Source organism: Pistacia vera, unplaced genomic scaffold (genome assembly GCF_008641045.1).
Source record: "Pistacia vera cultivar Batoury unplaced genomic scaffold, PisVer_v2 Contig87, whole genome shotgun sequence".
NCBI classification, from domain to species: domain Eukaryota; kingdom Viridiplantae; phylum Streptophyta; class Magnoliopsida; order Sapindales; family Anacardiaceae; genus Pistacia; species Pistacia vera.
The window spans coordinates 326,061-343,752 of record NW_022196745.1 but is presented as its reverse complement, the minus strand read 5'-3'; the positions used below and the strand labels follow the sequence as shown (position 1 = coordinate 343,752).

Genomic DNA, 17,692 nt, shown 5'->3' with positions numbered 1-17,692 from the left:
ATTATGGAAGTTTGGTTTAAGGGAAGATGTTAGGATTAGTGTATCAAATGGTTCATACCTATGGGAGTTTGGTTTAACGGAAGATGTTAGGATTAGTGTATATAGTGATTCATGATGTTTAGGTTACTAATAAGTGACTTTAGCCTAAGCTGTAGATTGTAATTTGTTACTTACACGTGTATTGTTGCAAGTTGCAATTGTTACTCACGTGTATTAGGCTTGTATATATAAATGAGCTTGTAACCTTTTTCAGTTAGTTAGTAAGAAAGCAACAGTAAACAACTTTACTCTCTTAGTTTTTCCCTCTCAATTTTCATTCGCAACTCCTATTATTAATGGGATTGTAAGTGAACTGTTAAAATTTAAATTGTTAATAAATATTACCAAATTAACTTTTTACTGTTTATTTTAATAGTAAAACTACACTTACAACTTTTTTATACTACATTTTTTTATAACCCTGAGATAACAACTCGTGATTGATTAGTTTGCATTTAGATAGATGAGACTCATTATGAGTTGACCAATCGTGAGCTGCTACATTAGAGTTGTATGAAAAATTTGTAAGTGTAATGTTGCTCTTATTTTAATACTAAAAATTTAACCTTAGAAGGATTGTTGTTATTTCTTAAACCTTAAAGAGATTTTGTTATTTTATCATATCTCAAGGGTTAGTGTCATTAACTTTTTTTCTTTATTTCATTTTAAAATTTTGGTAGACCCTGAAAAATAATTTTCTGGTTTCACCCTGGATCGAGGTTCTTTTATTAGAGGAATATAAAAATACTAGACAACCCTCTTTAAATTAAAAAATTACTAAAATACTTGAATTCCTATCAAGGGACCTAAATGTGGTATTTTCTGATTTATAGGGGTCATAGGAATTATTAGTTACTGAAGTGTTTTCTTATTCTAGTGGACGACTTGGGTCTTCATCTTCTTCTCTTCATAAGAGCTTTGGATTTTCTTCCTATTCAATCAAACGCATGGATCTCCATTTGTTCAAGGCAGCAGTTGAAGGCAACGTCGAACCCTTCAGCGGCAACCATCAAAATCTTGAACAAGTAGTAACACACTTAAGAGACACCATTTTGCATGTCAACATCAAGTGCCAAAATGAAGCAATGGCGTCCACCATATTCGTTGATCAAATACTCACCAGATGCCCATCACTTTCATTGCAAGTCAATGCCAATGGCGATACTCCCCTTCACGTTGCAGCTAAATGCGGGAACTCGACTATGGTGGAAGTTCTTTTTAGGCATTCAAAGGCTCAACCTGGAACCTCACAGAGTGGCGGGTTGAATCCTGTGTGGGAGATGTTGAAGATGACTAATAAGGAAGAAAACGCAGCGTTGCATGAGGCAGTGCAGTATGGAAGCTTGGAAGTGGTGAAGGTTTTAACGAGAGAAGGTGATCCTGATTTTTCTTACTCTGCTAATAGTTATGGGGAAACCCCACTTTACCTTGCTGCAGCTAGAGGATCTCCGGAGATGGTGGTTGCAATATTAGGAAGCTGCAGAGCGGTGGCCCACGAAGGACCCGGTGGAAAGACAGCTTTGCACGCGGCAGCCATGAGCAGAAATTCTGGTGAGTTTATTCTGGTTCAAATTGTTGTTATCATCAAATTATTATAGCAAAAGAGAGGAAGATGAATTTCAGAGAAATTGTTGTGTTGTGCCTTGAAACAATCTGTTGAGTAGGTAATGCTCTGATCATGGATCAATTTGCAAGTTTTTCTTGAGAAGGAATCGATTGAAACCTAGTAATCCGTTCATCGACAATCTAGCAGGCAAAATAAGTTGGACTAGTATTATCACAAGGAATCAAAATGGTAACTGAGAGTGGAAGATGAGATTCCTTAAAAAAATATTTAGTCCAAGAAATTTCAGCAGCCTAGATTAGCCAGCCGGTTATACTTTTATTGGTCGCATGAACAAGATACATAGGCGTAGGAAGTGGTTTGAATTCATTCATGTGGAAACATATATGAGTCAGAAAGTTTTATTATGTTTTGTCTAAATGAGATGCAAGGTTGTAGATAGTCGAGGTTAAATAGTTTGATTTTGTGTGAAATGTTAATTAATCCGGGTTTGAGGGATTTAAGTAAGCATAGATTTAATCCTCGGATCTCTTACTTCTAATACAAGAGATCAACCCAATTAACAGGTTCTCGTCCCTTGTGGATGTATGTAATATGCAATCGCCTGCAGAAAATTTGTTCACCATCCTATTTAACGTTTATTGTACATGTTTTATATAGTTTTTAAGAAGCCCAAGGCTGTATTCCAATTTTTATATCCAAGTAATATGACATTATTTGATTAGTTATGTTATGTAAATGATGAAATGAGATCTCGTAGGATATCATCACTTGGGAGATGATAACTGATATACAAATTGGGATGTATAATATTATTTATTATTTATTGTTGCCTTTTTTGTCTCAGGAACCGCGAGAGAAATACTAGAGAAAAAAAAGTGTTTGACAAAAGAAACGGACCAATATGGGTGGACTCCACTTCATTATGCTGCATATTACAATCTTACTTTAAATACAGAAGTCTTATTAGAATTTGATGAATCTGCTGCATTCATACCTGACAAGGATCGTAAAATGACACCTCTTCATGTGGCTAGCAGTCAAGGGTGTCTAAAGGTAATAGAAAAAATTCTTCTTCATTCTCCACAATGTTATGAACTGGTGGATAATAGAGGTTGGAATTTCCTTCACTTTGCTATGGTGAGTTTGCATGAAAAAGATGTGGATGTTCTCCAACAAAATCCACTAGTTAGGAGTCTTATACATCATAAGGATGCCAAGGGGAACACTCCTCTCCATGTTCTTGCAGCTTCAAAACGAAATTATTCATTCGAGCTCAACAGTATCAACTTGAAGCATAAAAGCAGCCTTCGGGTTATCAATAGGCAAAATATTAGTGTCGAACATATATTGAGCTATGGCTTTCCAGAGCTTGAGGTAATAGTCAGTGTCTTCACTAAGTATTAGCACATAGAATCATTCTCTAATGCAAACATCCACATTTTTTCAAAATCCAGATCACATCTACTGATACTGGTAAAAAGAAAACTGGATTATGAGAAAATACGATGGTATGCATTTGAGGATTTTTGTTAATATATATGTATGCAATGCAATGTTATGACTTGAAATTGTAATTTTTCCTTGATTTAATTAATTTAATTACTTACTGTTTTTTTTTTAATTGATTTACTGATCCAAAACAGCAAGAAATTCAAGCATTGACCCAAGAGGTTTGCAATGGACAACGTCCAAGAGGTGTTATCTGTAGTAGCAGAGAACCCCTCAGTGAAGATTTACTTGGAGTGGAGAAAGCAAGAGAACCGCATTTGGTAGTGGCTGCGCTCATAGCAACAGTAACCTTCGCGGCAGGTTTCACCATGCCTGGTGGTTACCAAAGCGAAAAAGGTCAGGATCAAGGTACTGCAATCCTAAGTAGAAAGTCAGCTTTTCAATTTTTTATTGTAGCGGATTCCATCGCCATGAGCCTCTCTGTTTCTTCTGTCTTTATTCACTTTGTCATGTCGTTAAAGTTTCTCCAAAACTTAGTGTCTCTCTTCTTTATTGCACATTACCTTACCGTGTTTGCCATGGTAGCAATGGTGTTTGCTTTCATTAGTGGCACTTGGGCTGTTTTGCCACCCTCTGTGGGGCTTGGTACTGCCATTATGTTTATTTGCTTAAACCCCATCGCCCTTGTGTCAGCCTTAGCCATGAGGGAGAAAGAAGCCAACGACGAGGCGAGGAAACAAAAGTTACTTAACATGTAGAAGATAGTGCCAGCAAATTTTTGTCTTTAGTGTTACAGTAAATTGTGTTTTTTTTTTTTCTTTTTATCTTCAGTGTCAGATAGTGCCAGTAAATCCTTTACTAAACGAGGTTTGTATTTTTAAATATAAAATGGTGGTAAGATTACTACTTATTGTGCCTCTATCTACTAGATTATATATGTTACCAATTATTACAGTATAACATATAAATCCTTCAAATTTGTGCAAACCCACACTGTTTACTATGTCAATATCATTTAATTAGATATAACCAGTATCAATATTAAAATTTAATATATTATCGTCAAATATTATGTACTAAAATATCGCTATGGTATCGTTACAATTAGTAACATATAATATGATCAAATTTGAAAGTAGATTATAATTAGTTTCGTTACTAGCAATTTTTGGACAATTTTATAATTTCTTGTATATATAATTGATTGGTGTCATTATTTGAAAATAGAACGAGAGCCAGCAGTTAACTTTAATGCAGAAACACCCATAAGTAATTCTATATTACTCTTTGTTCTTTGATTTTTGAGAGTCTTTATGTCATGATTACTGTAAAATCTAGCCAATCTGGCATTGTGAAATGCTCCATTGATAATTTTTTAAGGGAGCATTTGGTTTAGGAATGTTAGATTACTGGGAATGTTGGATTACTGGAAAGATAGATTACCTTGGAAGATTACTGGGAATCTTTAGGAAAACATGTTTGCTTAGTTGGTGGGTATGTTATATTAATATGTTTGGTTATGGGAAATAAATTGGTGGATATGTTATTTAAATTACTAAATTGTCTCCCTTTTAAATATTAATATAATATTATTTTTATTATTAATTTTTGAATAATTTTTTTAACCCCCAATATTTCAGATTTAGCTAAAATACTCCCGCTTATATAAAACTTTAATTTATGATGAAATCACCCCCACCTCCTGCCACCACCGCAAACCACCGTCGGATATCTCCGAAAGTCCCTGTAAGTACCTCACCGTGACCAAGAGGCTCTGATATGGCCGTTTCTGGCCATATTGATGGCCAAAAATGGCCATATCAGGCCAAATCTATTCTGGCCATTTTCAGCTAGATCTGGGCGAGATCTGACCATTAACAACCATGGACCTGGATATTAACAGCCAGATCTCGCCCAGACCTGGCCATTAATGACCAGGGATCTGGCCGTTAACGGCCAGTTCCATCGATCTGGCAAAAAATGGCTAGAATAGATTTGAGTATTTCCGGCCAGATTTGGCCTGATATGGCCGTTTTCGGCCATCAATATGGTCAGAAACGGCCATAGCGAAGACTCCCAGAGCCTCCCACCGAATTTCGTTCTTTTTTAGGGACTCTGGTGATTTTCTGGCAGCGGTCCATGGTGGTTGGCCCGTTGTCGGCGGTGGTGGCTAGGTAGCAGTGGTGGTGCCGTTGTCGGCGGTGGTGGCTAGGTAGCAGTGGTGGTGGTGGTTCGGTGGCAGTGGTGGTCTGTAAATTATTTTAAATATAAGGGCATTATTGTCCAAAATTTTAATTAAACAAGGGTAAAATTGAAATAGGATATTAATGTAAATTTGTTTTAAAGTAGGGGTATTATTGTCCAAAACTTTTATTAATAAGGGATAAAATTGTAACAAAAAAAAAATAACCCTAGTAATCTCAGAATACCTAAGAAAATAGAGATAATCAGATTACCTCCAATATTACCAATAGTAACTACTATTGGTATTTGAAGATTACCAGAATCTTATATTACTTGACAACCAAACATGGTAATTAAGTAATATAAGATGACATTACCCCAATAATCTGACATTACTGCCAACCAAACGCCCTCTAAGAGTATTTATGACTCTTTAGCCTCTATCTACTTGGGCTTTCTGTAGTGATATCTATTTTACCAATGGGCTAGTAGATTACAGGAATGCTCTGTACATCTCCTCTCTTTGGAAGTACAGCACTAAGGTTCTTTTTCAGATAAGAGTTTACAAATGGTGAAATGGGTACATTTAAGAATAAAGTTGGGATATACATAGAGATTCACTATATATGTATAATTTTTTTTTTTTTTTAATAATTGAATTGTCAAGACCAACTTACGTATACCTCAACTAATCCTCAGTGGGGGCTATCCCACAGCAATTCACTATCATAGCTCCCCAGGTAAATCGTGAGGAGTTATATATGTATAAATTATCTCTCATGTAATTGTAAAACCTGAACAAAAAATATGCAAACAATTCATACTTAAAAAGAGTACTTTAAAGTTTAAACCCTTCGTTTATGAATTTGTTTTGAGTTCTACATGAAAATTGGAAAGAATTAACTAAAAAAAAAAAAAAAAAAAAAGATTATGTATTTTCGAAGTTTGAAAAGGCTTTCGATATATATATAATATATATATATATATATAATATATATATATAATATCATATATATGTGTGGGTGTGTGTGTGTGTGTGTGTGTGTGTGTGTGTGTGTGTGTGTGTTTAAAATCATTATTAAAAATTTTATAATTATATAGTGAATTATATATATATATATATATATATGTGTGTGTGTGTGTGTGTGTGTGTGTGTGTGTGTGTGTGTGTTTAAAATCATTATTAAAAATTTTATAATTATATAGTGAATTGTTTATTCAAATTCCATAAATATAAATGTGGCAACAAGAGAGACTTGTATGAATGTTAAATTAATTAAATAAAGCCTCCAAACTAGACTTCTCTCACTTTTTTATCTCTTGAAAATTAAACCTCCTACCCTCTTTAGTCTACTTAAAATATACAACATTGATTCTTTTGAGAATCAAAATTAAAAAAAAAAATCAATGGTTTTATATTAAAAAAAAGATTCAAATTCATGGGAAAAACAATGTTCACAGCACCCACAAAATGTCAAAAAAAGTGATTCCAATTGATTCATGGGTCAAAGTCTTATTCTATCAAAAAAAAAAAAAAAAAAAAGGATAAAAAAAATGAACTAAGAAAAGTAGTTAGGCTAACTTCTTTCTTAATTCTTAGTCCCCTTTATTGGGTTGAAAGTTTGAGGACCAAATTAAAAGTGGGTTGTAATAAATGTGTTTGAAAGTGTTTTTTGTTTCGCAGAAAGTGTTTTTTGTTTTGTAGAAAGTGTTTTCAAATAGTTAAAAACACTTAAATATTTCCTATGCTCTTTTTGTAATGTTTTGATTGAAATTGGGAAAGTTGCTTTCTATGTTCATGAAAGCACTTGTAGTGATCTTTTCTTTTTGTTTTGAAATTCATGTGATATCTATCTTTTCAAAAAGTGATTTAACCTAACCTTTTTTTGAATTGCAATCAAATAATAATACAATTTTTTTTCAATCCCAAGGCGTTAACTTGCCGGTTGCTCTCTTACTTGAGTTTCTGGGTTCAAACCTTAGGATCACCTACCACAATAACATTGTGACTTACATGATCCTTTAGGTTTATAAAGTGTTCAATGAACCTTAGAGATTATTTTAGGTATGCGTAAGCTGGTTCGGATATCCCGGTTACCAAAAAAATAATAATACAATTTTTTTTAGAAGAGTTCTTGATATTAGAATAGTTCTTTTAACTAGTAAATAAGTCTAACCAAACCGACGCCAATTCTACTAAATAGCAGCTTGATACTGTAAGGAAACACATAAAATTCAAAAGGAAAACAAAGAGACTTCCCACCATATAATATTTGTGAAAAAAAGAAAATATGAACAAGTATGAAAGCAACTTTCTTAATCTTAGAATATTGCAAATTTGCAAATATTTTTTTGTACATGTATGCAAGGACCACAAAATGGTCCATGTGTATATTCTATAGAGACGACGTGAATAAAAAAATATGAAACTAAACTATAGAAAATATCATAATTTATTTTTCATGGGATGCTTTCCAAATTCTTGTTTTCCTTTGCATTTGGAAGTATACATCAATTGTTTTTATATATCAATGGTTTAGATCTTCAAAATTATATGATGAAGTTTTTCATAGTTATAGTGGAGAAATTTTTATAGACCCCCTAGGTTTTGTTTCAAAAATCTAAAAGATTAGCAGGTTTTAATAATCACTAAATACCCCGTTTACCTTCAACTCTAAGAATTTACTATACTACAATGATGTTATCGTTAGGATAAGGTGTGTTAGCAGTAGGTCGAAAACTATAACTATTCGTAAACATGCAATCATTATGATTTGACCTATTGAACTCTGCCACTACTCGGTTTTAATATTATTTCTTAAGATGAAACGTTTAACTTCAGACCAAAGATTATAATATTGCTAACAAAAAAACAATCTTATTTCCTTAAACTATTAGCTCTATGCCTACGATTAAACTATAAGTTTTATGTATATTATTTAGTTTAACCATTCAACTTCTAACACAACAAAATGCTAACCTACATTAATAGTTATTGGTACCAAATTTAGGCTAAAATAACAATGTTACAATCATATAAGACAATGTTTTGCTATCTATAATATATTAAATTAAATAGTAGCATACAAAAATATATGAATGTGCATGTTTTGGGTGTATTATGTTTCAATCCATGATTCTAATTATAAAATATGATCTCAAGTAGAATAAGCCAATGTAAAGTTACATCATTGATTTGTCATTAGATCTAAACATGTTTGATTCTAGACAACCAATTGCTTCTTTGCATGTTGTCTTAATATATTATCTTAAACCATGTATTAAGATCATTGACCAACAAAAATTAGTTATATGAAAGCATTGAAATATGTGTATGTGTGTGTGTGTGTGTTTTTTTTTTAATCTTTTTATAAACATTTTATTTTTAAGTAATTAAATTAAACAAAATTATTAGTAATTCTTGTTTTAATATCATTTATTAGATGTAATTAATAGGGTGCCAATAATTATGTTGTAAAACAACAAAATGTTAAAAGAAAGTTATATTTATTTTGGAGAAAATTACAGGTCTATCCTCTTCTGTTGCTGAAAATGACCCTTGCAAATAATAGGTGTACTTTTTCAGAACATTACCGATGAAACATAGAAATTAGAAGGGGTTTTGCATGATAATCTCTTTCTTTCTGTATAAAATATGTGTCGCAACAGTTTAATTCGATGAAATTTACTGGATTATCAAGTGAAGCATTTGTTATATCTATGAACATTTGGTATTCCTATGACAATTGTTTCGAACTTATTAATGTCTAATTATTGCCTTTTTCAGCAAGGAAGGATTGACATCCTTGGTTGAGTACAATGAGAAGAAGATATTTGAAGTGAGACCGAAGGATATGAAATCTGCAATAACAACCCAAATAGCAGAGGAGACTGAATTGTCTGAAGTTATAGAACTATGAAGCAACGCGTCAAAGACGCTAAATTACCTGAGACTGAGGTCGTGCGCATACTGTGGGATGTTTTGATGGACGCAGTTCAGTGGTCTGCGCCAGGTGAGCTTTATATCTATACAACTTGATTGTATAAATGGCTTGAGCATTTTTTCTTTTCAGGCGGATATTTTTCCCTCCCAAGCATATTTTTGCTCACGATATGGCTAGGCACATGCATCAATGGCGTTTTAAATTTTTATCATCTTGTTATGTTTTGTAAACCTCCCATACAAGTTATTGTTTATTGCTAAAAAAATTAAAAAATTAAAAAAATTAAACATTCTGTTAGACCCACATTAAATTGTATTGTGTTATTGGTTTTCGAAGCAGTAGTTTTTGGTGACTTTGACATAACTACGAATAAATAGTTGGCTATCTCTTTGTAAACGATGACTTAAATTATATCTATCAATAACACTGTTTAATGGTTCAGGTCAAAACATGGGCAGAACTGTTAAACATCTTCTGCACCAACGGAAAACTTGAGCTGGAACTGATGTACAAAGTTCAGATGCAATGCTATGAGGATGCTAAGCTGATGAAGCTCTTTCCAGAGATCATTAGGTCTCTCTATGACCAGGATGTGCTTGCCGAGGACACAGTTCTTTACTGGTTCCGCAAAGGAACAAACCCTAAGGGCAGGTATGGAACTTTATTTTTAAGTCTGCTGTCGCTACATTAAAAGCTCCCTTAAATGTTGGGGTAATCTCTTTGGTTCATGAGTTATACAGTATTCTTATTGCCGGGACTTCTAGTTATCTTTTGTCCAAAAGAGTTTTACATCTACTGAGAAAAAGCCCAGAAATTAGCACTTTAACAAGATGCTCTTTTTGAGCATGATAAATTTTTGAAATATCAATGATGCCCTTACGTTCTTTTAAAAAACTCAACATTTCTCCTGAATTCATGAGAAAATCCCTTTACTACTAGAAGCGCGTTTACATTTACTCAACAAAGCGACCAAAATATCGAAGATACCCATATGTTCTTTTAAAAAACTCTACTTTTTATTCTGAATTTATAAGAAAATCCCTTAACTAGAAGTGTTTTTACATTTACACAACGAAAAACCAAAAATTTATTGAAGATACCCTTAACTTGATAAGAGCTTTACTTCTATTAGCTCTATTATTCTTATAATTTTATCATATTTTTGTAGTTCTGAATAAAGAAAAGCTTTGTGAAGGCTCTAGAGCCGTATCAAAGAGAACAATATATGTTCTCTTAATCAATCATTCTTTGCCTATACTATTATCTTGTTCTACAACTTAAAATAACGACTTGTTTTGTGAAAAATGTTGCAGGCAAACTTTTGTGAAGGCTCTGGAGCCATTTGTGAAGTGGCTGGAAGAAGCAGAAGAAGAGGAATGAAGTTGCAGCCTACGGTGATGACAACGATGACACTCAAATGAAATCTCCTTGTTCTTCTGTTTTCTATTATAATTAGTAAGGAGGCCTATTTGACAATATCAACTCTCATAAAAAAACTCTTCCATTTGGTGTGTGTGGTTGGTTCCTGTTAAACCCAATATGATCAAACCATTCTGGATCATTTTACTATTACTACTACTACCAATAATCGATGTCACTTTGTACTTGTCTTTATCTTCTCTCTCTCATTTTGTGTTTGATTGCTGGAGCCTGAAAGTTTAGTCTCTGTTAGATTTTGCTTGGAATAGAGTTTTCTTGCAAAATTTTATATTTTTTGACATGATCTTTTATTTTTAATGATTAGGCATTAATATTTTTGTGTGCGTTCGTCGTCAAATAATAAGGTAATAATATATTTTATAGTAGGAAAATTTTTATATAAAATGACGTGTCAAGGATGATTTTTCATTAATATGTATGTATTAAGTTGATGATTTGTTGGATATTTTCATTAATGTGTCTTTCGTCGTCCTCACCAACCAGTCATTCTCAGCAGCTTCCAGTTCCAAATCTAGATGACGTGTCGTTTAATTTTGCAATCTCCGTTCTCAGATATTTTATGCGTACGACGCACTGAAAATTAATTCAATATATAACCGACATAGCAAAATCAACGTGAAAGACAAGGCGAGTGAAAATATTTTACTCAAAAGTCAAAAATCGATTCATTTGCGGGTTAATTTTTCCAGCTCCACGAAAGATTATGAAGCATTAAACGGCACTGACATAATTGAAAACTATTAAAAACACCCTGCTGTCATAACACCATTTGCTTTTAACTAAACCAAAGCCAACCCAAAGAAGGGCATTTTAGTCTTTAAAGAACACAAAAACAAAGAAATATCTCTTTTATTTTGTTTTTTTTCTCTTTTTCTTCCTCCCCTCCTAAATGAAAACCCACCTCCACAAATCTTAATCCATGTGAAGCATCTTCAAATGTTTTACAGTAGAAAAGGTTGGTTGTTGTAGGATTGGCCGGATTATGGTTCTAAGACAGATTGAGATTGTTTAGTGGCGATTGTGGTTGTTTTGTTGTTTGGTTGGCTGGATTGTGGTTGTTGTGCGAGGATGCGCAACTAGCTTGGAGCAAGTAGCAACTCGGATCAAATAGCGTAGTGGTGATCAAGTGGGAGCGAGCTGTTGGACACTTATCTTTTAGATCATAGATAAACATTATTCCCTAAAATCAATGAGAAGATCACGGTAACAGTCCCTACAGTTTTGGCCGAATAATCATGCCAAAGATCTTGGGATTATCTCTCGAAAATCATGTAATTATACCTAAAATCTCACTCGTAACGAGTACAATGTTATAGTATATGAACTCCCAAAAATCATTATAAAGGGGTTGAACATTTTTGTAGAGCAGAGATATATCATTGTAAGGCAAAAAAGAAACACATTTAAAATAAGACAACAGTGGACGTATGTTTGTTTCAAACTTGTTGACCCACTTCTTTCTTTATTTTTCCTTACTGATTATACTAATCATACTCACATCTTACTTAATTCTATCAAGATCAATTGAGTATCTTGGTTGTTGCAAATTTATGTAACAATAGTGGCTGAGTTTGTGGGTTTACAGTGTGGTTGAGTTTGTGGGCTGTCCAAACTAAAGAAACCCAGATTATAAGGGACTATTTGCATGTTTTCAAACTTGTAGGAATTCGTATTTCGTACATAGGGATCTTTTTGAAGGTTTCAAAACTTATAGGGCCTCTGTGTGATAAAAAAATTAGCCCCTCTTGTGTAATTTTCCTTTATATAATAGTAAAAGGATAATATAGTCATTCAGTACATTTCATGTGAATTAAGTGAACGGCGTTTAAACGGCGGGGGGTATTCGATAGTTTTTTATTATCGCTGTGTGCCATTCGTACTTTTTAATCTCTCAACGGTTAAATTAACTCTTCATTTAATTCAAAAACAAGAAATCAATTTTTTATTTCTAGAAAAAACAAATGGCGTTCTCTTTAGGAGCTTACGCCACTCCGTTAATGTGCAAACTCGGCGCCGATCTCGACGGGCACGCGCAGGACGCGGCGTTCGTGAGACGCGCCGCCGACTTAGCAGACAAATCGGCAGGGTTCACCTCGCCGCACCCGAACTTCGGCTGCGTGATCGCTACTTCCACCGGCAAGGTCGCGGGAGAGGGATATCTGTACGCGCAGGGGACGAAACCGGCCGAGGTGCTGGCCGTGGAAGCCGGAGGTGAGTGGTGTAGAAGCGCTACCGCGTATCTCAACCTGGAGCCCGGAGATTGCCACGGCGACCACACTGCGGTTTCAGCTCTCGTTCAAGTTTTCACTCATTTATTTCTCATTTTCTTTCATAATTTCATGCTTTTTTTTTTTTTTCCTCTCTATATACTCTGGAAGATTGAGTGGATAGGAGTTCTTCAAATTTTGTCAGGAAAACTTTTAGATTTAATTTTTAAGTCCGTATTATATATTCTGATGTACAAACATATGCATTTTTCTTTTTTGTAAAATTTTGACTTAAAACTTTCCCAAGTTGTTATATGCAAAAGTTGATAAGAGTTCGGCGAGAGACGTCTGTGTTTGTAGTAAAATTTTAGACTTGAATTCTCGCAAATTCTTAAATGCAAGAGTTGATAAGATTTTTCATCAAACATTTGCATTATATATAATCCTGCCTACATTAGAGTAGGCGGCCAAGGTTTTTGGTTTTAATTTGTAAAATTGAAGATTAAAAAAAAACTGTATGAGATGGCTGAACAAACCAACTTTAAGTCATAACATAAAAATGCATTGTGGAAAAATCCGTAGTTCTATTTCTCTGTCTTATTTTTTTTTAAAGTAAAAGTTAAATGTAAAGTACAGACAGGTAAATAAGGGAATATGTGTCTGTGTATATATATATATATAGGAATCGAAAAGTTTGAAGTGGGATGTGGAATGTGATTGGTGATGGATGGTGGTTATGGTTATGAAATCAGTTCTGCATATATATATATATATAGTTTAGGGCTTGTTGGTTTACGACTCTGTATTTGGACATTTTGGAGTCACGTATTCATTGTTGTGTTGGTTGTGGTGAAGGGGAAAATCAGTTGTAGTTTTTTTTTTTAGTTGAGGTTTATTGAAAGTTTGATGATAATCATTATTCTCAAATGATCTGCAAAATTGAGGTCTGTGGAACTATCTGATTTTCTAAAAGGTTTCCATGGTTTTGTTGTAATGTTCATGTTTAATTATTGACATTCTGTACATAGATTAGGCAGGAATTACAAGAGTTGTTGTTGGGATCAGGAATCCTTTACAGCATCTTAGAGGCAATGCTGTACGTGCATTAAGAAGTCAAGGGCTGCAGGTTCATGTTCTTGGAGAGGATTTACAAAGTAAAATTATAGAGGTAGGATTTAATACTAATATTGAAAAATAATATTGTTAATGTGCTGTTTCTTTACCCTTTAACATTTCAAAATATTGTAGGAAGCTCGAAAATCATGCCTACTTGTCAATGCTCCTTTGATCCATAGAGCTACTTCACTAGTTCCCTTTTCTGTTCTCAAGTATGCTATGACCCTTGATGGTGAGTTGTAGGAATTGATGAATTCTTTAGTTGTTTTTCAGGTTCTTGTCTATGTAAATAGGTCTTTAAAGTTAACTTGCTGATGTTCACTTGGATGCTATCAGGGAAAATTGCTGCTAGTAGTGGGCATGCAGCATGGATAAGCAGCAAAAAGTCTAGGGACCGAGTTTTTGAATTGCGGGGTCGAAGTGATGCCATTGTAGTTGGTGGAAATACTGTTCGTAGGGACAGTAAGTATAATCTTAGATACTACATAACTATCATCGTCATCATCGTCAACAAATATGATAGGATTGTTAATGTGTTTGCTTTAATGTTGGTAGATCCTCGGCTAACTGCAAGACATGGAGGTGGGCATATGCCGATGCGAATTGTATTGACGCAATCTCTAAATCTTCCTGAGAAAGCAAACCTTTGGGATGTTTCCGATGTATCTACCATAGTTGTAACACAAAGGGGAGCGAGGAGGGACTTTCAGAAATTTCTTGCATCTGAAGGAGTTGAAGTAGTGGAGTTTGACATCTTGAATCCTAGAGATGTTATGGAATATTTTCATGACCGTGGGTATCTTTCTATTTTGTGGGAGTGTGGAGGAAAACTGGCTGCATCTGCTATCTCATCTGGAGTAATACACAAGGTTTTTTGTTATTCTCTTGAATTTGTATCTTAATTCTATATATGCCACCTTTGAATGACAATTACTGAATAAATATTACTTAAATACATGTTATTATGGAATTTTGTCTTCAACCACTTCTCAGACAGACACCATAGAAAGTAAAGTCAGTATTGCCTTTTAACATCTTGTTTAGTTCTGCTACCATGACTGTCATCTTGATTTGTTTTAACTGGAACTGGATTTCTGGGGGTGACTGCATAGCTGTGCTTCTGCAATATTGGACATATTGCAGTTATCTTTCAATTTTCACATTATCTTTTGATGATGTGAACAGTTTTTGAAATACGTAAGCCTGATGCTTAGAGCTAATTATAGGCTCTGCCACTCTTTATCATGTATTACTTATATCTTTAATTTTAGATCTTCTGACCATTTGTTAGCTATTGCCATTGGCCACTAACAGCCGAATTCAACTGTTGCATCTTTTTTCATCTCTTTTTTTTTTTTCAAAAAAAAAAAAAAAAAAAATTATAATTATGAAACTGTGTAGCTCTGTTCATTTGTGCTTTGATTTTCTACCAATAAAAGGGAGCAAAAGAAAATGACAAAAAGCTGGTTTACTTGTCCTTCTCATGATTCCAATTTCCATATGTGTCAAAATTATATTTCTTGTATATCTCTGTGTGTGCTTTTATGGTTAGGAAGTTATACTCTGATTGTCTGAATCAACCTCTTCTTTCTCTTCTATTTATTTACTTTGCTGGGGAAACTTGGATTAGTTTTAGCCAAAACTGGGACAACTAAGTTATTATTGGCTTTCGTTTATGGTTTCTCATTTTTTTAAATGTACTTACTGCAGGTTTTTGCTTTTGTTGCCCCCAAAATTATTGGAGGAAAAAATGCACCAACTCCGGTGGGTGAGCTTGGGATGGTTGAGATGTCACAGGCATTAGATTTAACTGACGTTTGCTATGAGCAGGTTTGGTGGTAATTTTGCATTTTAAGCTTACTGATAAATTGTTTTTCATTTACTGAAATGAGGAGGGTATTATTATGATTATATTATTTTTAAGGTAATTACATATATATCATCGTAATGGCATAAATCTCCAGCAAGATTTACATAGATACATACTAAGTTACCAAATTTTTTCTCAAGAACGTTCACTACTCTATGGAAGACTGGCACAGTTTCATTGCTTAAGTCCAATTCCCAATGGCACTTTCAGGTTGGACCTGACATGCTCGTTAGTGGATTTCTTCAGCCCGTACCAGACCTAACTCCTGTCATCCCATCTGTGGATGAAACTTTTGCAATTGATCCTTCCGTCACTCCTTACGAATCAAGCATCATATCCTTCTACAAGACATGGGATCCTTATGGTTCTTTTTCGAATTTTTCTCCACATCCAATTCAAATGCCAGATAATGGTGTTGATTACGTCACTTGGTCAGGTGTAGAACATTACTATCAGGTAGCTGCCTTTTCCTAGTTTAATTCATTTCCATTGCCAAATCTGTCAATATTGTGCCGAATATCTTTTGAACTTTTAGGCGCAGAAGTTTGTTGGTGTGAATGACCCTGCAGCACTAGATTGTATTGAAAAAATAAAAGCTGTGAGAAGTCCAGAGGAAGCAGCAAGAATAGGAAGGTGGATGCAGAGGCACCGTCCTGATCTGGTATGTTCATCTGTACGATAACTTTTACATATGCGTGTCTAGTTTTTCTTCTGTTTTGAACAGACTCCTGGGTAGGGTTGGCAATTTCCAGGGACAGGGCTAGGGACCTTCATCTCCAATCCCGGAACTTTTGGAGCAGGGATGGGGCAAGTATCCCCAGATTTTTTATTTATTTAATTTTTTTAATGAATATTAATTATAATTAACTTTATATATTTAATATATTATACATTTTTACCGGGGACATGGCTGAGTTTTGCGGCTTTCCACCCCGCAACCCCAGACTTTTCTGGGGATTCCCTGCCCTGCAAGACCAGGATTTTTCTGCCATCCCTACTTCTGAGGATGAAATCTTAGAAAAACAAAATGGAGCATTAGAGATAATATTTTTACCGAGTTTCTGGGAGCTAACACCGTTGTGCCATGCACAGGTGAGAAGTGATTGGGAAAGTGTGAAGATAGATGTTATGTACAAGGCACTGAAATGCAAATTCTCAATTTATCCTCATTTGAACTCCATGCTTCTCTCAACTGCTGGCTCCATTCTTGTTGAAGCTTCACCACATGATCTTTTCTGGGGTGGCGGCCGTGAGGGCGAAGGCCTAAACTATCTGGGCAGGCTGCTGATGCAGTTGAGATCAGAGTTTCTCGGTGAGTTTTCTTCATCGACCGAAGAAATCAATTGATTAATGACCGATATAAACATCTTTCATTGTTTTTTTGTTATCGAATAATACTATGTATCTCAAGTTTGTATCCCGATTTTTAGATCTCAGATGATTCTAGATACGTATGTCGGATATGTAAAACATCATTTCATAATCAAAATTTTGTCGTAATTTGTTCAAGAATGGATATAATGCAACAATGGATCATTTTGATAGTGTAAATGGTGATAATCCTTTTTACGTAATACTAGTGGTATGCTCAAATTAAACAAATCCCGTAGGAGGTATATGAAATAAACTAAAAAGTAATTAGTGCGAAATATTTTTATATTTGTTTATTTTTTCAAAAATCTAAATTGTCTTTAATAAAAGATTTTAAAGGGAAGACAGCAGACACTTCCTAAAACAAAATAAAACAGACCGACGCTCAGGTAAGGTTTTGTGAAAAAAAAAAAAAAAAAAATTATGATAATAACTTAATTTTACAAGTAAAAAAAATCTCATAATCCTATTAAATGATACAAAACCTATATAAATAAATAAATGT

At 34.2% G+C, this 17,692-nt stretch overlaps 3 protein-coding genes across 4 annotated transcripts; all 3 read left to right on the top strand.

Moving 5' to 3' along the window:
• The first annotated feature begins 986 nt into the window (after nt 1-986).
• LOC116119026 (protein ACCELERATED CELL DEATH 6-like) lies at nt 987-3,813 on the top strand. Its single transcript, XM_031404982.1, has 3 exons — nt 987-1,590; nt 2,451-2,980; nt 3,250-3,813. The coding sequence occupies exons 1-3, from the start codon at nt 987-989 to the stop codon at nt 3,811-3,813; spliced, it is 1,698 nt and encodes a 565-aa protein (XP_031260842.1).
• A 5,788-nt stretch (nt 3,814-9,601) lies between these two features.
• LOC116119059 (basic leucine zipper and W2 domain-containing protein 2-like) lies at nt 9,602-10,583 on the top strand. The gene is made up of 2 exons (XM_031405018.1): nt 9,602-9,834; nt 10,497-10,583. Exons 1-2 carry the CDS (start codon nt 9,617-9,619, stop codon nt 10,561-10,563), a joined length of 285 nt encoding a protein of 94 aa, XP_031260878.1. The 5' UTR covers nt 9,602-9,616; the 3' UTR covers nt 10,564-10,583.
• Nucleotides 10,584-12,564: 1,981 nt separating this feature from the next.
• LOC116119051 (riboflavin biosynthesis protein PYRR, chloroplastic) lies at nt 12,565-17,326 on the top strand. Of its 2 annotated transcripts, none has more exons than XM_031405010.1 (9): nt 12,565-12,923; nt 13,864-13,998; nt 14,079-14,178; nt 14,283-14,408; nt 14,502-14,815; nt 15,657-15,776; nt 16,027-16,272; nt 16,358-16,477; nt 16,909-17,326. In XM_031405010.1, the coding sequence occupies exons 1-9, from the start codon at nt 12,585-12,587 to the stop codon at nt 17,161-17,163; spliced, it is 1,755 nt and encodes a 584-aa protein (XP_031260870.1). In that variant the 5' UTR covers nt 12,565-12,584; the 3' UTR covers nt 17,164-17,326. The 2 variants fall into 2 exon arrangements, with proteins under 2 accessions (XP_031260870.1, XP_031260869.1); XM_031405009.1 differs by having other exon boundaries at nt 16,352-16,477; nt 16,909-17,323.
• The last annotated feature ends 366 nt before the right edge of the window (nt 17,327-17,692 follow it).